At 51.1% G+C, this 20,148-nt stretch overlaps 3 protein-coding genes and 1 non-coding gene across 6 annotated transcripts in view; 2 read left to right on the top strand and 2 right to left on the bottom strand.

The window, feature by feature from the left end:
- LOC115536853 (E3 ubiquitin-protein ligase MARCH6) overlaps positions 1–3,666 on the bottom strand; it is a 25,620-nt gene extending 21,954 nt beyond the window's left edge. Inside the window, exons 1-4 of the mRNA XM_030348270.1 lie at positions 3,225–3,666; positions 2,834–2,933; positions 1,085–1,158; positions 392–535 (exon numbers count right to left, since the gene is read on the bottom strand). Coding sequence (XP_030204130.1) covers positions 392–535; positions 1,085–1,158; positions 2,834–2,933; positions 3,225–3,243 — 337 coding nt within the window. The 5' untranslated portion in view covers positions 3,244–3,666. The remainder of the gene's footprint in view (positions 1–391; positions 536–1,084; positions 1,159–2,833; positions 2,934–3,224) is intronic.
- Positions 3,667–4,204: 538 nt separating this feature from the next.
- Positions 4,205–4,278, top strand: trnat-agu (transfer RNA threonine (anticodon AGU)). Its single transcript has one exon. It is a non-coding gene; the product is annotated as a tRNA-Thr (tRNA).
- A 9-nt stretch (positions 4,279–4,287) lies between these two features.
- cmbl (carboxymethylenebutenolidase homolog (Pseudomonas)) lies at positions 4,288–7,825 on the top strand. 3 transcript variants are annotated; one of them, XM_030348274.1, is made up of 6 exons: positions 4,288–4,500; positions 4,793–5,007; positions 5,123–5,230; positions 5,472–5,614; positions 5,902–5,993; positions 6,097–7,825. In XM_030348274.1, the coding sequence occupies exons 2-6, from the start codon at positions 4,793–4,795 to the stop codon at positions 6,274–6,276; spliced, it is 738 nt and encodes a 245-aa protein (XP_030204134.1). In that variant the 5' UTR covers positions 4,288–4,500; the 3' UTR covers positions 6,277–7,825. The 3 variants fall into 3 exon arrangements, with proteins under 3 accessions (XP_030204134.1, XP_030204133.1, XP_030204135.1); XM_030348273.1 differs by having other exon boundaries at positions 4,293–4,448; XM_030348275.1 differs by lacking the exon at positions 4,288–4,500 and adding an exon at positions 4,503–4,610.
- A 2,585-nt stretch (positions 7,826–10,410) lies between these two features.
- Positions 10,411–20,148, bottom strand: part of LOC115536889 (solute carrier organic anion transporter family member 5A1-like) — a 46,052-nt gene continuing 36,314 nt past the window's right edge. Inside the window, 4 exon segments of the mRNA XM_030348348.1 lie at positions 10,411–10,875; positions 12,132–12,196; positions 12,419–12,660; positions 14,678–14,837. Of these exon segments, the coding sequence (XP_030204208.1) occupies positions 10,424–10,875; positions 12,132–12,196; positions 12,419–12,660; positions 14,678–14,837 (919 nt within the window). The 3' untranslated portion in view covers positions 10,411–10,423.

Below are 20,148 nucleotides of genomic sequence, written 5' to 3'. Positions count from 1 at the left end.
TCCACCAGGTGTTCCTGACACTAGTGGTCCACCAGGTGTTCCTGTCACTAGTGGTCCACCAGGTGTTCCTGGCACTAGTGGTCCACCAGGTGTTCCTGACACTAGTGGTCCACCAGGTGTTCCTGACACTAGTGGTCCACCAGGTGTTCCTGTCACTAGTGGTCCACCAGGTGTTCCTGGCACTAGTGGTCCACCAGGTGTTCCTGACACTAGTGGTCCACCAGGTGTTCCTGACACTAGTGGTCCACCAGGTGTTCCTGACACTAGTGGTCCACCAGGTGTTCCTGGCACTAGTGGTCCACCAGGTGTTCCTGACACTAGTGGTCCACCAGGTGTTCCTGACACTAGTGGTCCACCAGGTGTTCCTGGGGCAGCGTGGCTCAGTGCTTACATGCGGTCAGCGGGACCACCCCCAGCCAGGCGAAGGCCACCAGGGTGTAGTGGAACCAGTAGCGGATGGCCGTGCCCACGCTGGACAGCAGACCGGCGCAGATGTCCTGGACGGGCAGCCGGGAGGGCATGTCCGGGGAGTAGACTGGGGAGAGAGATGGGCTTTAACCGCGCCGAGACAACATGGACAACACGACAGCACTGGCGTCTCCATGGCCCAACATCAGAGAACTAAATAAACTGGCCATGGCTGGACTTACACACATGTTTTGCCAGTATGATGAGAATACATCTGTCGTAAAAAAGTTATATATATATATATGTATGTATATCAAGTCAAAGAAGTGTAAAATCACTGCACACTGGTGTAAGCAGATTAGCTGATTTATTTTGTGAATGAAGCGTATCGCTGTTGCTTCGTCGGGTTCACTCTTCAAATTCACATGTCACCGACAGGTGATTAAAATGATTTACAGGGTCACATGACCGCACCATTAGGTGCAAGACACCAGCAAATCATCACTCCAAGCTCGCATACAAAACAGTCCAACAAAAGTATGTTGTACCTATTATGTCAATTGTGTTGACATAATATATATTTATAAGAAAAATACATATTATGTCAATTGTGTTGACATAATATATATTTATAAGAAAAATACATATTCAAGTCCATAATCCACCCACAACTTACTTGGGGTGAATGCAAATCTGTGCTTGCATAATTCACAATACTCCTTGCGGCTGTGCTTGAGCCACTGGACCAAGCTGGAGAGAGATCACACATGGAAGATTTAGAACAAGTTACAGAATTCTGACATGACTTTTTTCGTTTTTTGACAGCCGACTGTCTTCTACAGTATCTTACACTCACAACACAGGATCCTTAAAATCTCCCTAGACGAATACAGGTAGAGAATTGACCTTTCATTTGTATTTATTTAGTCTGCATCCATTAATGCATCACTCTGAAGACATAGTTTATGGTTTCCAATGAACTGGAAAAAACATGAATGGATTGTCCCGGATCACACAACCAAATATAACTGAGACCAAAGACCTCGATGCAGTGTGTCTGGACTTTAGAAGGAACTGGAAACGGTCAACAGGTGTCGATGACATTTTCCAAAGCGAAAAAGGGCAAAATAGGAAGTCAGCGACAGAAACAATGCATTAAACCATGTGATTATGTTGTTTCACATGATACATAGCCAATAGCTGGCGATCACAAGCTTGATGGTGTAAGTCCCTGATTATTACCAACATATTGGCTGGGCACTAAAGAAAGGCCGGTTATCATAGCATGATCATGATGATTTCAACACATCCTCTATCTGTAGTAAGTAGTAACGGACCCACAGAGATGGGGAGGGGAAACTAGCTTGTCCCTTCTTTGTGGGAGGGGGGCAAAGTGGACGATTACTGCAGGTCAACCATTTTCTACAGAACAATCCAGGCCGGGCTTTTGCATTCAGCGCCAGTTCTCTGGTGAACAGTCAACACAAAGGATAGAGGAGGACACAGCAGAACCAGAAGGACCAAACTACAAGTCAAACACAGCCTGGTCCTTTCCCCTGGTCCTCAACCACATGGCCATATCATTACCAAGCTAGACATAAATGCACCTGATATGAAAGACAATCTACAGAAAAGCTGACTCCAACACACTCATTTGTTTTATTAACTTGTTAAAGCTTACTTGTTATAGCCATATTCATAAATATAGGCCTAGTGTGTAATATAAATTGTGATAAAGTGTATAATTTCCCCAAACTAATTCTTCCAATTACAAATAACAATATAACATGTTATTATAGTGTCTTTGAGTACTTGAAAAAGCGCTATAAAAAACGGATCAATTATTATTATTATTATGGTGGTTGAGAAATATTCAGTATGGAGTTTTGTGGAATGTACAACACTTACTACTTTAATTAGAAAAGACATCAGGAAGCTGAATAAAGTATAAGACCTTTATGAAGAATTTTAAGAGAGTAGTACAAGAGCAGAACCACAGATCGTACGGCCACGCTCCGCGGTTCCTCCCGTGGTTCCTCCCGTGGTGGTCCCAGGGCCGCTATCGAACAGGGCCGAGAGGGGACCTCCCCTCACCCACTGACCCGGTCCCCTTCTGCTCACGTCTCCAATCACAACTCGGTTTGTCATGTTTTAGTGGCAAACCTTTCACCCAGTTTCCCTCATCCTTCAACCTCGCCTCCCTCATCCGTCCCATCACAACATGCTCTCACCACCAGGTCGTCTAGACCTCTTCAGAAGAGTGTTAGGTACAGGAATGTTTGTATATACTGGTGATCCTTTTAAGAAGCAAGGGTTTTTCCAGCTTATCTCAGCTCCTACAGCATATAAAGCCAGATGTTAACTATAATCCTTCAAAAATGATATAGGTCTATTTTCCCACAGAGGGGAAATCCACGTCCCTTACCATTCCTGGTGTATGAACTTAATACTGCCGGTGCAGACACACGGATGGTACAGGGGCTTGTCCTGCGTCCCTTCAGACCGGCACACACGACAGATGTCCGCTGGAGGATACAAGGAGGCAGAGTTATACACCTTTGTCGAGTTGTAATAGCATGTTATCACAACTATGTTTAATAAATGTAATTCGCCAATGCAGGCTTGTACGAGAGTCATGACCATCAGCAGCACAATGCACTCTGGCTCTTTATGTCCCGTAACGCAACTCAGTGATGTCACGGTCCTCAAAAGACGTCTGCACGGACTGTGACTTTTGTTTATTTTAGAACAAATACAACATTTCTCATGTTATGTCACTCATCCTGGTTCACTGTCGGCTAGATTCCTTTATTTACCTTCCTCCGCTGTGTCCATTGTATTTGGATGGCAGCCGGACGGTGTCTTCACCAGGGTCCTCTACTTGGGATCCATCCGCCACACATATAATATAACAATGATCACGTCCGGCTATAATAACAATAATCGCGTCCCGTTATAATAACAATAGTCACGCCAAGCGCAGGGAGCCACAGAGAAAGGATGACAGTCCTAAAATGGTGTCCACAGAAATTAAATATCAGCGCTGGCTGAGGTAACGTTACGTCCGATCAGTGTCAGCGTAGGAAATCACACCCGCGGCCAATTATAGTGGTTTAATGGCAGATTGATATCTTAAGGTTTGGATCACATTGCATTGTATTAGTCCAAAAATAGGATCAAAGTGGACGAGAAAACAGCTAGCCTGTTAACGTCGCCTAGCTAGCCCAGTTAGCGACGCGTATGTTGTTTACGACAGTACTCCTGATTTACGGCAGCAAACTTCCGTCACTGTAGAACACGGTCGAACAACTGGAGATGCAGAATTTAAGTGTACATTTGATTAATAAATTGTGAAATTTCATCATAGAATTATAAAAACAGACTGAATTGTTAAACAAGAAAAACGAATGTTCTTATATTAACGGAAACACTTACGACAATAGTTTATAACTATGAAAGGACGGTCAAAGGGCGACATCTGGTGACGGAAATAGGTCCAGCATGTGTCCTGCCAAACATTGCAAAAAGTATGCGTTGCCCGAACAACTTAAAAAACAAAACATTTTTACATAATAGGGTCATTTATTTGCCCTAAAATTCATGTTCATTACCTTTGACTGAACATTGTTGGCTATTATTGGAAGAATAACATCTTTCAAACGAAAACTAAACAATATCGCACCATAACGTCCCATTTCTCCCCGTATTGTTCCCTTGTAGCATTATGCATGTGTTTTCTGTACGTTTTATGTCTATTTGGGAATTGAATCCATGCCAATAGGCAATGGAAGTGGACGGCGCCGTGGCTTAGATGGTTAAAGCGCCTGTCTAGTAAACAGGAGATCCTGGGTTCGAATCCCAGCGGCACCTTTTGAGGTGGCACAGTTGGGCAGAGAACCCGACTCCTGTTCATTGTAAAAAAGAAAAAGCTCATGTATCCTTTCAGAGCTCAAAATCTGATTGGTTTTGTACGTCATCAGGGGCGTCCAACAAGCAAATCCGGGGAAACATTGTTCCGGTGGACCTATCTGGTTCCTCTGGTAGGCTACGGATCGTCGTTGTTTCTGCTACTCCTTCAAACGTAACGCAAAGGTCGGTATAGTGACAACTCTTGCAGGATATCTGCGTCAACTATATTTGGTTCTAATCAAAGTGGTTGATAAGTCACATGCGGGGTTGTGTGGTGCCGTGCTGTGGTAAAGGTGCATTGACCGTCATGTTATCAACTCTTTCCCAATCACACGGTACCCGGTTCAAGCTGAACCCTCACATTCTTGGCCTCTCTGTCATGCTCTGTCGTTTTCTCCCTGTGCTTATCTTTGTGTTTTGATTCGTTTCATAAACAGGCTTATATGTTAAAATATTTATTTTATTAAATATTCAGATGGCAAACGAAGCAAAGCCGTGCCCGTGTGATATTGGTGACCGGATGGATTACGGTGGACTCGGGCAAGAGGTTCAAATAGAGCATATCAAGTCGTACGTGGTGAAGCCGTCTTCCGGCTCTGACAAGGCCGTGATTGTCATTCATGACATCTATGGATGGACATTGCCTAACACCAGATATATGGCCGATATGTTGGCGGAAAATGGATACATGTATGTACCCTGCCTGTTTAATTAGCATTTTCATATAAATAAACATTAAATCGATTGTTAATCACGAGATGGTATAATTTACTGGCCAGGTTTGTTCTTTTGCTTTACCTTATAGTGCGGTTTGTCCGGATTTCTATGTCGGAAAGGATCCTTGGAGCCCAACGAGTGACTGGTCAAAGTTCCAGGAGTGGTGTGAGGATAAGAAGCCTACCGTTATAAACAGGTGACCCGACCAGCATACGTTAAGTCATCCGGGTTTTGAGTGTACTTTATCAATAACATTGCTGCATGGATGAAAGGAAACTTAATAATCAATCAAAACACCACGGCTCTAGCAATGTTAATGAGAAAATAAAGATCATACAATGAAGTGAAACCATATAGTAGTAGTTTGATTTGGCTCCCATATGACATGAGAGGATCTCAGAGACTCAGTCAGTGACATGAACCTGGGCTCCGCTCAGAGAGGTGGAGGCGGTCCTGAGGTTCCTGAAGGAGCAGTGCGGGGTCCACCTCATTGGATCGGTGGGCTTCTGTTGGGGAGGCGTGGCCGTGCATCACCTGGCCCTCAACTACCCCCACATTACAGCGGGGGTCTCCGTCTACGGTAGGGGCCCACAGTTAACTACCGTATCCAGAAATTACAGTTAACTATCGTATCCAGACATTACAGTAAACTATCGTATCCAGACATTACAGTAAACTACCGTATCCAGACATTACAGTAAACTACCGTATCCAGACATTACAGTAAACTACCGTATCCAGACATTACAGTAAACTACCGTATCCAGACATTACAGTAAACTACCGTATCCAGACATCCAGACAGTGTTGAGTGGCCGGTGGCGGCCCTAATGTCTTATGAAGTGTGTTGTGCTCTGATGCTGACAGGGATCATAAAGGAAAGGGAGGACTGCTATGAACTAAAGAGCCCGGTTCTGTTCATCTTTGCGGAGAAGGACGAGGTTGTACCACTTGAACAGGTTTGTTCGATCTCTTTTCCGTCCACATCTTTGTTCAAATGGAACAGCCTCGCCGTTAATATTTCCCTCTGTGTGTGAGGATTAATGCCTTCGCCTTCCCCAGGTCAGCGTTCTTCAGGCTGGACTGAAGGAGAAGTGCAGCGTGGACCATCAGGTGAAGATCTTTCCGGAGCAGTCTCACGGGTTTGTCCACCGAAGGAGGGAAGACATTAACCCCTCGGACAGACCTCACATCCTGGAGGCCCGGTCGGACATGCTCCACTGGCTCAACAAGTTCATGTAGAGCAGTAGCCCATGAGCTCCCCCCCCCAGGGCCCCGGCTGTTGTAGGTCGCTTTGTAAATCCTTCGTCATGAAATCCTTCTTCTTTACTCAATTTAACCGAACTGTATAAGGGGACATTCTAAAGAAAACAGCCAATGGGAAAGAAATGCTTCTGGGACTGTTTGATGCAGTAGTGATGTCGACGATACATTCCCCACGTGGTCATCAGTGTCAAAGGCACAATACTGCATGTCAAGTGAGCAATGGAGATGTCATTTATGAACAAATTGAATCAATACGCGAATGAGACTTTAATCTTTTTTTAATGACAAATATCCAGTATTCAAGGCCTCTGTAAACCAACTGCTCACCAACATCATTAAGACTTGTTTTTAGCGCCTGAGGAACACAGAGAGCAGAGGAGAAAGCCGGGCCGTCAGAACACAACGTACGTCCATTAAGGCAAACACCTTCCAGCCTCCAAATACTGTTTTAAAATAAATCTGAAGCAAATCTACCTGAAGTCATAACGATCGCAGTAGTAGAAGTAGTAGTAGTCTAGGCATCTGTTTATCGGAAAAGTGAGGTGTACAGTTGGAATGAATTAATGCCATTATTTTCACTGTGGATATGAATTGTAGGAGTTCCCAGCTAACACCTCGAGTATCGCCCAGATCCTCAGGAAAGTATGATTGCAGTGGTGTAATCTGGGAGTCAATAGCATAGGGAAATCACCTGGCAGCCATCTTATTCACCGTGGCAATCCAAACGCCCGCTGGGTGGGGGACGTCCCTCCGCACTCTGACCCCCACCAAGCTGGTGTTCAGAGCCAAGATGGCCAGCAGGAGAGTAAGGCCCGTTGAAAGCGCCCCCATGCAGGTATTGGAGCGTTCCTCGATACAGTACAAGAGAGAAAGACCTGCTTCTCATCCTCTGACGTTATCTATTGCAGCTTGACCCTTGTGTTGGTATCTATTCCTATCATTGTCTTTCCCAGTTATTCCGATTATTGAACTGACTTAAGACTGAGACTAGACTATTTCAGGTGTTGGGAGGTTTGGTTAGGTCAATAAGCCAGAGAAAGGACGAAATTATCCAGAGCCATCAAATAAAACGGGCCTTATATGCAATGGAAAGTGTTTCCCGGCATTCTTTTCTGTGTTTCTTCTACAACCCAAAGTCAAGGCCGAACCCGGAGGTCGGGATTTAAATACTAAAGGCCAGTGCGGTGCGCTGCACAAGCTGCAATACACAAGGTAGGATGGAGACGTTTCAGAGCAGGACCCCGCCAGACACCACCTTCTCTGGGACACAACCGGGACATTTCAGTTTGTGCGGTTCCTGGCAGAATATTGTACCCTTTTCCTGGAAACTGTACTATCCGAGGCCGTCAGTGTTATTAACGGCTCATCGACCAGAATCGGCTTGATGCGAATGAAAGAAAATAAGATGGAATTCTGGGAATCTTAGCAACATGGAGTTCTCTTAACAAAAAGGTTCATTCAAATTAAAACATTAACACATCCCCTTGCAATTAAAATATTGGTCAGGCACCATGAAACAAAGTAATGTTGCTTTCTTTGTTATTTTTTATAATTTTTTATGTTTCCATTTTAAAGACTACATTGTTACAGGTTAGATCATAAATAGGCTTCTAACTTTGAGCTGTATAGTTAGCTTAAAATATTTACACAAGCACAGGAATATGTAATTTGAGGTACTACTTCTTAAAGATAACCCTAAGATTAAACATAATTTGGCATTTGTCACACAACCACACACTTTCAAACTACAATGAAACATGGTAAAGGTTAGGTCGGTAATGGTTTAATCACTGCACAATCTTTCCTTGAAATAAAAAACGGTTTTGGTTCAACAGACTTGAGTTAAATGTGCACGAACATCGTAAAATTGTAGGTCAGCAAAATTGAAGAGCAAAGAGAACAAAAGACAAGTCATTCCAGTAAGGGCTACGTTGTGCTTATTTTTTGTTTTAATGGTAGTCACCTTACACCCGATTTATAGGCACAACAATGAGATTTGAACCAGGTGTGTACTGGATCGTTTTTTGCGATAAACTGGGGCTGAAGAGTTTTTTATGATAAGTGGAAAGCTGTGCAGTGATTATATTACACATTTACCCCATTGCCAACTCTTCACTGTTCAATACTACAACTAACAGAAACATTCATTGGCCTTCCTAAACAATCTTAATTCTGTCCACTAGAGAGCCACCAACACCCATAAATGGAATTGTTGCTATCAGATGATCGTTTGATAAAGGGCCTTCATCAGTTACATGCTCACTGCTCTAATTGATTAAAGCCTAAAACGACTACTAAATAAGTACTATGTACATCTGATGACGAGTAAGAAGCCATTAGAATACAAAGCCTAAGTTATGAATATGTTTGATGATTGATTGCAATTGATCACGATAACATCAATAAAAAAAAGAGAATAATATCTGGGCCTGATTCATTAAAAACACAGCAGTACCCAAAAACTACAGTACTTATGTCCAAAAGTAATGATTCTCCTACTTGCGCATCTGGTTCCACTTGTATCTTATGCATACATGTATATGTCACGTCTGTAAGACAAAGTAGTTTAAGCACGTGATAAGACGGGCCGTTGTACTGCTCTTCCCTTTTTTGCTTTTAACGAAGAGTATAAGGGATGCTTTGGCGGGAAATAAAGCTCCCCTCTGTTGACCAGGAACAGGAGACGTGAGCACAATGCTCAAGGCGACCACTGGATAAGAAAGCCCTGGGCACTCAATTAACGATGGAACAACGAACCTCCGTCAAAGAATGAGTAAGCACACAGACGTCCCCTTGTCCGAGAAGATGCAATTGGCCCTTGGTGTGGTTAGCTAATTAGCCCGGTAGCTACCTAGCCCAGACTGGACGCTACAGAGCATAGATCTATATCTATGGCTACAGAGCATAGATCTGTATCTACAGAGCATAGATCTATATCTACAGAGCACAGATCTATATCTACAGAGCACAGATCTATATCGACAGAGCATAGACCTATATTGACAGAGTGTAGATCTATATCTCCAGAGCGTAGATCTATATCTAAAGAGCATATATATATCTACGGAGTATAGATCTATATCTTCAGAGCGTAGGTCTACATCTACAGAGCGTAGGTCTATATCTACAGAGCGTAGGTCTACATCTACAGAGCGTAGATCTATATCTACAGAGCGTAGGTCTATGTCTACAGAGCGTAGATCTATATCTACAGAGCGTAGGTCTACATCTACAGAGCGTAGATCTATATCTACAGAGCGTAGGTCTATGTCTACAGAGCGTAGATCTATATCTACCGAGCGTAGGTCTATGTCTCCAGAGGCACTGGTCCACACCAGGTGAGTTAGGGGAGGCCGTCGGGAGCGGGTAATTGAAATACAATACTTGGGTCCATTTCGAACGACATGAACAAGACGTCTGGCAACACCAGAACCGAACACTGACCACGACCACACGGGACGGGCTGAAGCCCAGCTAACCCATCCTCACAAGGAGAGGAAAAAGAGATATTTCTGAAAAAGTCATTCAAAGGCGGGTGATGGAGAGCGAGCTGTACAGGACGGGCAGTCAGGAGGCGCCCGGTGTGTGTGTGTGTGTGTGTGTGTGTGTGTGTGTGTGTGTGTGTGTGTGTGTGTGTGTGTGTGTGTGTGTGTGTGTGTGTGCACATGGGGATGTTGCATAGTAAAGGTTGATACATTTGTGCTTTAGTTGCAGCGTGGATTGTAAGTGGTCCGTCTACTCTCCAATCAGTGTAGGCTAGAGTATAATGCCCCGCCCCCTCCAGTAAGTAGCGGTAGCACCAGGTTAATGTCGTGCAGTCGTAAGCCCATATATGGACGTCTGGAGGACACTGTGTTTAGGCGGCAGATGGGGACAACAATAACAGAAGATAAAAAAAGACCATTTAAATAGCGGGTTACGGCGCCGCCCTGATGGCCAGCCCTGGGATTACCGAGCCGCTAGTTAGTTGAGGGGGACCACTTCCTGTCCGCCATCGTCACAGAGCGTCCCGACTGGTTGTTAAGGTGGACACTGTTCCGTTGCTGGGGAAACGGCAGCGGGAAGGCAAACCCTCCCCCCCCCCCCCCCCCCCCCCCCCCCCAAGAGTAAAGGATCCCCCCCCTCAGACGTGGGCGGAACCAAGGATGGGCGCGGCTATTGCTTTGAGGTCGTTACCGGGGCAACTGAGGCTGCTGTGGCCGCGTTGGAGCAGGCTGGGGCCGGGGTCGCCCCGGGGAGGCGTGAACACGGGGCACGACCGCGTGCGGGCGTGGCTCTTGTGGCCGCCGGCGTGGCAGATGAGCTCGCTGACCGTGCCCAGCGGGGGCAGGGCCAGGTGGCGCCCGCTGGCCACGGCCCCCGCCGGCCTGTCCTCCTTGTGCTTCAGCGAGTACCAGGTGAGGAAGATGAAGATGAAGCCCACGAACTTCAGGCTGGCGGCCAGGCCGAAGTACACGAAGCGGAAGGAGGTGACGTCGTACTCCCAGCAGGAGCCGTGCACGCCGCAGTCCTGCTGCCACAGCATGCAGGTGGTGTCGATGACGGCGCCGAAGTAGATGGGGGTGGGGATGTAGGCTGGGGACACACACACACACACACACACACACACACACACACACACACACACACACACACACACACACACACACACACACACACACACACACACACACACACACACACACACACACACGCACACACGTTAAAACTAAGACCCTGTTTAGAATAATATGTAATACACTCTGCCAACACTAGGTGGAAGTATTTCTTAATGTTTGGATCTCGAGGCATTCCATGCCAGCAAAGCAGAAAAAGTTAATCTTACACACATAATTCATAAATATATATAAAGTTGGTCAGAATTAATATCATCCTTGACATCCAACCACACACGGTTATATTTATTACAAACCTACACAACCCTCGGCCACATTGACACACACACACACACACACGCACGCACACAGACACACACACAGCTATGTGCCTGGGGAGAATGCGTCTGTTTTGCATTGGCTGCTGCATACCGTGGAGGTCTGGAGCCTGGTAGGGCTGCAGCTCTCTGACCCTGGGGCTAACTCTAAGCTAACTCTGGGGCTAACTCTAAGCTACAGCTGAGCTCAGGGCAGGGGCTGCTGCAGCCGCCCGCTACACATTCCACTGGCTCTGCGTGTTGCCTCCAGTGTGAGAGGCTGGAGCACACAGGACAAGAGGAGAAGAGCCTGACCACTCACGCCTGTTAGTCGAGGGAAATTAAGACGGGACAAAGTCACAACTCATATGTTTCACCGCAATGTTGGAACGAGCTGCCTGCCGACGCCAGGACTGCAGAGTCACTCCCGGCGACGCTCTGGGAGAGACTCAAGTCTCCCTGGTTTCCAGTTCACCTGGACTGCATAGCCCCCCCCCCCTACCACCCCTCCCCTACTCTTAATTCTATGTTTGTACGTCCTGGCACCCAAGGTATGCACAGATTGTATGTTGTACATCCTGGCAAAAAGAGTACTTAACATCATGTTAGTGCTCGGCACTCGGTTCTATGAACATCCTTACTGTACCGACGGCGACATATTGTTGTTTCTCCTTCTTCTGACTAAAGCCCTAAATGTAGATAAAGTAAAGAAAGAGAGATTGTCTTGAGGAATACGTCTCACAGTGGATGCTGTGGATGTACGTCGGCGATGGTGAAGCTGTGACGGCCTATATTCCTCAGAGCTCTGGGTTATTCAGATGAATGCCGCTACTTTACGTGCTGCGGGCTTTGAGTCAGGAGCTGGAGGCCGGTGTTCGGACACTAAGTTGAGCAGAAAGAAGATGAACCAGCTGCTTACCAAGCGTTCTGAGCAGGACAAACTGCATCCCCAGAGCGAAAGGCCGTTCCTGCTCGTCAACAGACCTGGGGAGGGAACAACACGGTTACAGAGCAGGAGTGCAGAGTTAACATTCACCTGGAGGATTCATTATTATCGGTGTGATGATGCGTATTCCAGATAGTTCCACTCCTTGTACTATTAAGTCATTTATACACAGAATTCCTAATGAGAAAAACAAACAAACAGTGGTAGTAATGGAGGAGCCAAAGAGGGGAGGGGCCAAATAGAGGGGGGAGGAGCCAAACCTGAGCGTGACGATGATGGCGGAGGGCTGTGCGCAGGCGGTGATGAGCGTGACGATGAAGAGGAAGATGAGGAAGGGGATGAGGGTATTGCAGGTGCGGTCGCACTTCCCCGACAGCGCGAAGCCGTTCTCGTTCAGGTAGGTCTTCACGATGACCAGCTGCAGCTGGTTGACCGGCCCTCCGGACGACGGCGTGATGACCTGCCGGCTCTGGACGCAGCCGCAGTCCGTGTAGTTCCTGACCTGCTGGGGACACGGCGCGGTGAGGAGCCTGGACCCCGGACCAGCAACCAGGAACCGGGACCAGCACCACACCGGACCAGCACCACACCGGACCAGCACCACACCGGACCAGCACCACACCGGACCAGCACCACACCGGACCAGCACCACACCGGGCCAGCAACCAGGAGCCTGGACCAGCACCACACCGGACCAGCACCACACCGGACCAGCACCACACCGGCCCAGCACCACACTGGACCAGCACACTGGAGCCTGGACACTGTACCAGGAGCCTGGACCAGCACACTGGAGCCTGGACCAGCGCACTGGAGCCTGGACACTGTACCAGGAGCCTGGATGCTGGACCAGCACACTGGAGCCTGGACACTGTACCAGGAGCCTGGACCAGCACACTGGAGCCTGGACAGTGTACCAGGAGCCTGGACCAGCACACTGGAGCCTGGACAGTGTACCAGGAGCCTGGACCAGCACACTGGAGCCTGGACAGTGTACCAGGAGCCTGGACCAGCACACAGCAGGCTATACACGTGGACCAGCCCACCACACCAGGTACCCCGAGGTCCTGATGATACCAGGACCTCGGGGGTCCTGGTATCATCAGGACCTCGGGGGTCCTGGGCAGAAGGCTTACGAGTGTGTGGACAGGGTGAGTAGTCGTCACCCTGATGCCAGGGACATCCCCCACGAAGGCGAGCCCTCACAACGGACACTGGAACACCACAACGGCATTCTTTAAAACGACTAACAGAAGATAATCTACGACTAAGTATCTGTTAATTAAAATAAGTTAGGTTCTGTAAGGTAGGAGATGATACGTGGACTTTGTGATGCTGGGTTGCTTAATCCTTAGTTAAATATATTGGAATTTAGTATTGTCTTCGTATTTGGAGATTCAAAATTCAGTTAGGGTACTTTTCAGAGAAATACACACCTACACCTACAATCACACACCTCTAACAATAGAAAAACTTTCACCAATGTTGTTTTGATTTCCTGTCGGACATTGTTATGGAGCTAGACACTTCCTGCTGGATATTGACTTCCGGGAACATGTACGAGGAAATGTGTATTATTATAGAGAGGCTGTTGGATCGCGCCCTTGGTTTGCATTCCTTAAGACATGCATGATGTACACATGTTCCCGGGCCCAGCACTCGGCCCCCTATCTCTACAGCTTCTAGGTTCCTTCACTTCATGGGATTGTAGTACGAATATGTACTTCTTCCACCAAAGGGATGACTACACAAGACTCCGTGAATGAAGCCAGCATCAATCTGTTAGCATCAGCTTCAGCAGAGGACTCACTGTGTGGTTCTGTTAGCATCAGCAGAGGACTCACTGTGTGGTGGTTCTGTTAGCATCAGCAGAGGACTCACTGTGTGGTGGTTCTGTTAGCATCAGGACTCACTGTGCCGTGGTTCTGTTAGCATTAGCATAAGGCAGAGGACTCACTGTGTGGTTCTGTTAGCATCAGCAGAGGACTCACTGTGTGGTGGTTCTGTTAGCATCAGTAGAGGACTCACTGTGTGGTTCTGTTAGCATCAGTAGAGGACTCACTGTGTGCTGGTTCTGTTAGCATCAGTAGAGGACTTACTGTGTGGTTCTGTTAGCATCAGCAGAGGACTCACTGTGTGGTTCTGTTAGCATCAGGACTCACTGTGCCGTGGTTCTGTTAGCATCAGTAGAGGACTCACTGTGTGGTGGTTCTGTTAGCATCAGCAGAGGACTCACTGTGTGGTGGTTCTGTTAGCATCAGTAGAGGACTCACTGTGTGGTGGTTCTGTTAGCATCAGTAGAGGACTCACTGTGTGGTTCTGTTAGCATCAGCAGAGGACTCACTGTGTGGTGGTTCTGTTAGCATCAGCAGAGGACTCACTGTGTGGTGGTTCTGTGTCTTTGTGTCTGTGTGTGTCTGTGTCTGTGTCTGTGTGTGTGTGTGTGTGTGTGTGTCCGTGTCCGTGTGTGTGTGTGTCCGTGTGTGTGCGTGTGCGTGTGCGTGTGTGTGCCGACTGACCCCCGTGCTGTCGTTCCCCACCCCACTGCAGCCGGCCAGGCAGGGGTTAAAGTAGGTGATGCCGTCGGAGCCGCAGACTGGAGCGTACTCGTGGATCCTACAGCCGCAGTTGACGTTGCAGCTGCCGGTGAGGTTGCGGTGGGCCATGGTGAGGGTGGGGCTGAGGGGGAGACAGAGTTAATGGTCTCCTTCTTCTCGGTGCGATGGTGCTGCTGCTGGTATGATGACGCTGGTCTGATGGGTGTGAGACGGACAGAAGGACGGAGCGGCCCCTGCTCTCACACCAACACCCAGGGGCCCGCTGTCTACAGGGGGACCCCCTGAGGGACCCCTCTGTCTACAGGGGGACCCCCGCTCTGAGACCGCCTCGAACACAATACTGCCCAGGGCTGGGAGGGAGTGAGTGTGACCGGCACCCAACCCCCTCTCTGTACACACCCACACACGTAATCAGTTAACACACACACACGTAATCAGTTAACACACACACACACACACACACACACACACACACACACACACACACACACACACACACACACAGTGTGTGGTGATGAGCGTGTGTGTATGGAAATAATGGTTTGCCTAGGGCTGTGGCAGGTCAACAGACACTCACCGAATGTAATTAGAATTAGTGATTATGTCATAAAAACGATTAACATGAAATATGTTTGAGGGTCTGGATCTGATCCAGAACAGGGGTGTAGGATTTCAAAGCTCAAGCTGTCTATGCAGATGAAGTCACCACAATACAATACATAAATGGTTTCACGCAAATACGGAGCCTTTGTTTGACCCTAAGCCTGGCTCCGACCGGCGTGCGAGCAGCGGCTCAGGCTGGAGAGAGGAAAGGACAGGAAAGCTACGGGAACGTGAATTTAGTACATTGTGTACATTTCAGTACAGTACAACGTATAGTCAAAGCGTGTTATGAACGCCACAGGATCCCGATTCAAAGGTCATTGTGCGGGGGTACATATGTCCATCATGTGGTCATTAACTAGAGCCTGCGTGCACGGCCAACCGTTTGATCCAGCCAGAGGCCAGAGGCCGACTGCGTCTTGATGGCTTCAAAGCGTGCAGAGCCCTGGTACAGTGTGTGTGTGTGTGTGTGTGTGTGTGTGTGTGTGTGTGTGTGTGTGTGTGTGTGTAGACTTCCTCCTATTGTGCCAGCAGAGAGGATTCCCAGCGCTGGACCGTGGCCTCTGATGACCTGGACCGAACACTCCCCACGTCACAGTGACCGGATGATGTGAACCAGAGGCAAATCTCTGAGGCAATCAGCGGAGAGTAAACAAATGTGTTCCCTCGTAGACCGGGGCGTTACGAGGGGGAATCAGCATGTTCTAAGAAAGCCCACGTCCTCTGGTAGCCTTGAGTGAAGAGTGAAACCTCAAGATTAAATAAGATCTAGTCGATTGATCCCGGACGGGAAGAGAGACAACGGGCGCTGGAGTCCCACTGGAAGCGAGCAGCGCAGCGCAGCGCTACGTCTGGCCTAGCGCGTGTCTGGCGTGTGGACACCAGTAGAGGCGACTCTGTGAGCGTTCCTCATGAAGACCCTACATGCCAACGGGCTCCGGACTCGGCCCCACTATGAAGAGCGCCTTCCACATCACAGGGGCGTGCTAAACCCTCTGGGGCAGACCAGGACTTTAACAAACGACCACTCTGAGAGGTTGTGTCATTAGTGGGTGAAGCAGGTCAAAGAGGTACCGGAACACAGCCCGACTGTCTCTCCTCTGGGCCTGAACACCGGGCCCAGAGGAGAGGGTCCTCCCCTCTCGGCCTGAACACCGGGCCCAGAGGAGAGGGTCCTCTCCTCTGGGCCTGAACACCGGGCCCAGAGGAGAGGGTCCTCTCCTCTGGGCCTGAACACCGGGCCCAGAGGAGAGGGTCCTCTCCTCTGGGCCTGAACACCGGGCCCAGTGGAGAGGGTCCTCTCCTCTGGGCCTGAACACCGGGCCCAGAGGAGAGGGTCCTCTCCTCTGGGCCTGAACATTGTGTACATTTCAGTACAGTACAACGTATAGTCAAAGCGTGTTATGAACGCCACAGGATCCCGATTCAAAGGTCATTGTGCGGGGGTACATATGTCCATCATGTGGTCATTAACTAGAGCCTGCGTGCACGGCCAACCGTTTGATCCAGCCAGAGGCCAGAGGCCGACTGCGTCTTGATGGCTTCAAAGCGTGCAGAGCCCTGGTACAGTGTGTGTGTGTGTGTGTGTGTGTGTGTGTGTGTGTGTGTGTGTGTGTAGACTTCCTCCTATTGTGCCAGCAGAGAGGATTCCCAGCGCTGGACCGTGGCCTCTGATGACCTGGACCGAACACTCCCCACGTCACAGTGACCGGTGTGGTATCCCGGTGCTCGGTTGGGCCGGAATCCACGTACAAAACTCGCTTGGCCTTGGGGTTTTAGCCATTTCAGGGATTTATTTAACAGTCAACTGAAACAATCAAACAATGAAGGAGACGTGGTCTCTAGGGCCTCCGTGGGCCTCTAGGCTCTCTCGCTGCCACGAGCCCTTCCTTCCTGCTCCCGACCCGTCCTGTGCTGTGCTGGTCCTCCTCTTAAGATGGCTCCCGTGCTTTCGGCCAGGTGTCCCCCAATCACCCTGATTGGGGAGCCAAAAGGGCTGCTCTCCGTCGCCGGCTGGTGGGTGGGGGTGGTATATCCAGTCCTCCACGGTACCCCGGGCCCGTCCAGGCCGAGGACCACGTGGCGGGATGCCACACTCCTCCACCCTTTGTCCAAGCCCCAGGTAGCCGAGGGACCCGCCCAGGCAGGTATCTCGCCGGGGCCGGGTGTCTCCTGCGGTGCCGGCTGCGTCCCTCGCGGCAGCGGCGGCGGCGGCCGCTCCTCTCGCAGCGGCGCCGGCCGCATCCCTTGCCGCGACGGCAGCCGCATCTCTCGCCTCGCCGGCGCCGGCTGCACCTCCTGCCGCACCGGCGGCGGCTGCACCTCCTGCCGCGGCGGCGACCGCACCTCCTGCCGCGGCGGCGACCGCACCTCCTGCCGCGGCGGCGACCGCACCTCCTGCCGCGGCGGCGACCGCACCTCCTGCCGCGGCGGCGACCGCACCTCCTGCCGCGGCGGCGACGGCACCTCCTGCCGCGGCGGCGGCCGCACCTCCTGCCGCCGCGGCGGCCGCATCTCTCCGGACCCGGGACTCCAGCGCCGGGTCCCAAAGCCGACGGAGAATCGGGCAGTCCCTCCCAATTAGGAATGGCACCGGGAGGTGTGGCACGACCCCTGCCCTAGCCGTGAACACCCCCTGTGGTGTCCGGACGACCACGTGGCAGGTCTTGTATGTTCGTGTGTCCCCGTGTACGCATGTCACCTCCATTGGTGACCCTTCCCTTCCCCCCGCCAGGTCGGGCCGGAGGAGGGTGACCATGCTGCCAGTGTCCACTATGGCCTGCGTCTGTTTGGACATCACTCTCGCAGGTACGGTTGGGCACCCGGACGCTTCCTTTGCCCAACATGTCGCCAGCATGCAGGGCCGGCCCGTCCCCACGTCCGCGTAGGTCGACGGCACTGTCACGTCCCGGTCTCGCGCTGCGGCCTCGTCTCGCGCTGCGGCGGCGGCGGCGTCCCTTGCGCCGGCGTCGGCGTCCCTTGCGGCGGCGGCGGCGTCCCTTTCGGCGGCGGCAGCGTCTCTTGCGGCAGCGGCGACGTCTCTTGTGGCAGCGGCGACGTCTCTTGCGGCAGCGGCGACGTCTCTTGCGGCAGCGGCGACGTCTCTGGCGGCAGCGGCGACGTCCCTTGCGGCTGCGGCGGCGTCCCTTGCGGCGGCGGCGGCGTCCCTTGCGGCGGCGGCGGCGTCCCTTGCGGCGGCGGCGTCTGTACCGGGGAGCCATAGTGGGACCTTCGTTTTGCCTGCATTCTCCACCAAGTGTGGTATCCCGGTGCTCGGTTGGGCCGGAATCCACGTACAAAACTCGCTTGGGGCCTTGGGGTTTTAGCCATTTCAGGGATTTATTTAACAGTCAACTGAAACAATCAAACAATGAAGGAGACGTGGTCTCTAGGGCCTCCGTGGGCCTCTAGGCTCTCTCGCTGCCACGAGCCCTTCCTTCCTGCTCCCGACCCGTCCTGTGCTGTGCTGGTCCTCCTCTTAAGATGGCTCCCGTGCTTTCGGCCAGGTGTCCCCCAATCACCCTGATTGGGGAGCCAAAAGGGCTGCTCTCCGTCGCCGGCTGGTGGGTGGGGGTGGTATATCCAGTCCTCCACGGTACCCCGGGCCCGTCCAGGCCGAGGACCACGTGGCGGGATGCCACACCGGATGATGTGAACCAGAGGCAAATCTCTGAGGCAATCAGCGGAGAGTAAACAAATGTGTTCCCTCGTAGACCGGGGCGTTACGAGGGGGAATCAGCATGTTCTAAGAAAGCCCACGTCCTCTGGTAGCCTTGAGTGAAGAGTGAAACCTCAAGATTAAATAAGATCTAGTCGATTGATCCCGGACGGGAAGAGAGACAACGGGCGCTGGAGTCCCACTGGAAGCGAGCAGCGCAGCGCAGCGCTACGTCTGGCCTAGCGCGTGTCTGGCGTGTGGACACCAGTAGAGGCGACTCTGTGAGCGTTCCTCATGAAGACCCTACATGCCAACGGGCTCCGGACTCGGCCCCACTATGAAGAGCGCCTTCCCAGTGGAGGGTCCTCTCCACTGGGCCCGGTGTTCAGGCCCAGAGGAGAGGACCCTCTCCTCTGGGCCTGAACACCGGGCCCAGAGGAGAGGACTCTCTCCTCTCCTCTGGGAACACCGGGCCCAGTGGAGAGGGTCCTCTCCTCTGGGCCTGAACACCAACACGTTGCGTGTGTGTGTGTGTGTGTGTGTGTGTGTGTGTGTGTGTGTGTGTGTGTGTGTGTGTGTGTGTGTGTGTGCGCGGTGTAGGGCTGCTCACCCGGTGTTATTGGTGTGTGAGTGGTGTGGGTGGTGTCAGGGTTTGGGTGGTGGAGGTGTGGGGTGGTGTAGGTGGGTGGAGGCTCCTCACCCGGTGGTGTAGGGGAGTGGGTGGTGTGGGTGGGTGGAGGTGGGTGGAGGCTCCTCACCCGGTGGTGTAGGGGAGTGGGTGGTGTGGGTGGGTGGAGGTGGGTGGAGGCTCCTCACCCGGTGGTGTAGGGGAGTGGGTGGTGTGGGTGGGTGGAGGTGGGTGGAGGCGGGTGGAGGCTCCTCACCCGGTGGTGTAGGGGAGTGGGTGGTGTAGGGGAGTGGGTGGTGGAGGTGGGTGTCGGTGGGTGGAGGTGGGTGGAGGTGGGTGGAGGCTCCTCACCCGGTGGTGTAGGGGAGTGGGTGGTGTGGGTGGGTGGAGGTGGGTGGAGGCTCCTCACCCGGTGGTGTAGGGGAGTGGGTGGTGGAGGTGTGGGGTGGTGTAGGTGGGTGGAGGCTCCTCACCCGGTGGTGTAGGGGAGTGGGTGGTGGAGGTGGGTGGAGGTGGGTGGAGGCTCCTCACCCGGTGGTGTAG

The sequence above is a fragment of the Gadus morhua genome, chromosome 23, assembly GCF_902167405.1.
Source record: "Gadus morhua chromosome 23, gadMor3.0, whole genome shotgun sequence".
Lineage (NCBI taxonomy): Eukaryota > Metazoa > Chordata > Actinopteri > Gadiformes > Gadidae > Gadus > Gadus morhua.
This window is presented reverse-complemented; position numbering and strand designations above follow the sequence as displayed.

What these genes read in the sequence shown, in the direction of transcription:
- cmbl (XM_030348273.1), top strand. Translation starts at nt 4,341, where the DNA reads ATGTATCCTTTCAGAGCTCAAAATCTGATTGGTTTTGTACGTCATCAG. An exon ending in AAGCCTACCGTTATAAACAG is followed by an intron (nt 5,231 to 5,471) that starts GTGACCCGACCA and finishes GGCTCCGCTCAG; the next exon opens with AGAGGTGGAGGCGGTCCTGA. An exon ending in AGCGGGGGTCTCCGTCTACG is followed by an intron (nt 5,615 to 5,901) that starts GTAGGGGCCCAC and finishes TGATGCTGACAG; the next exon opens with GGATCATAAAGGAAAGGGAG.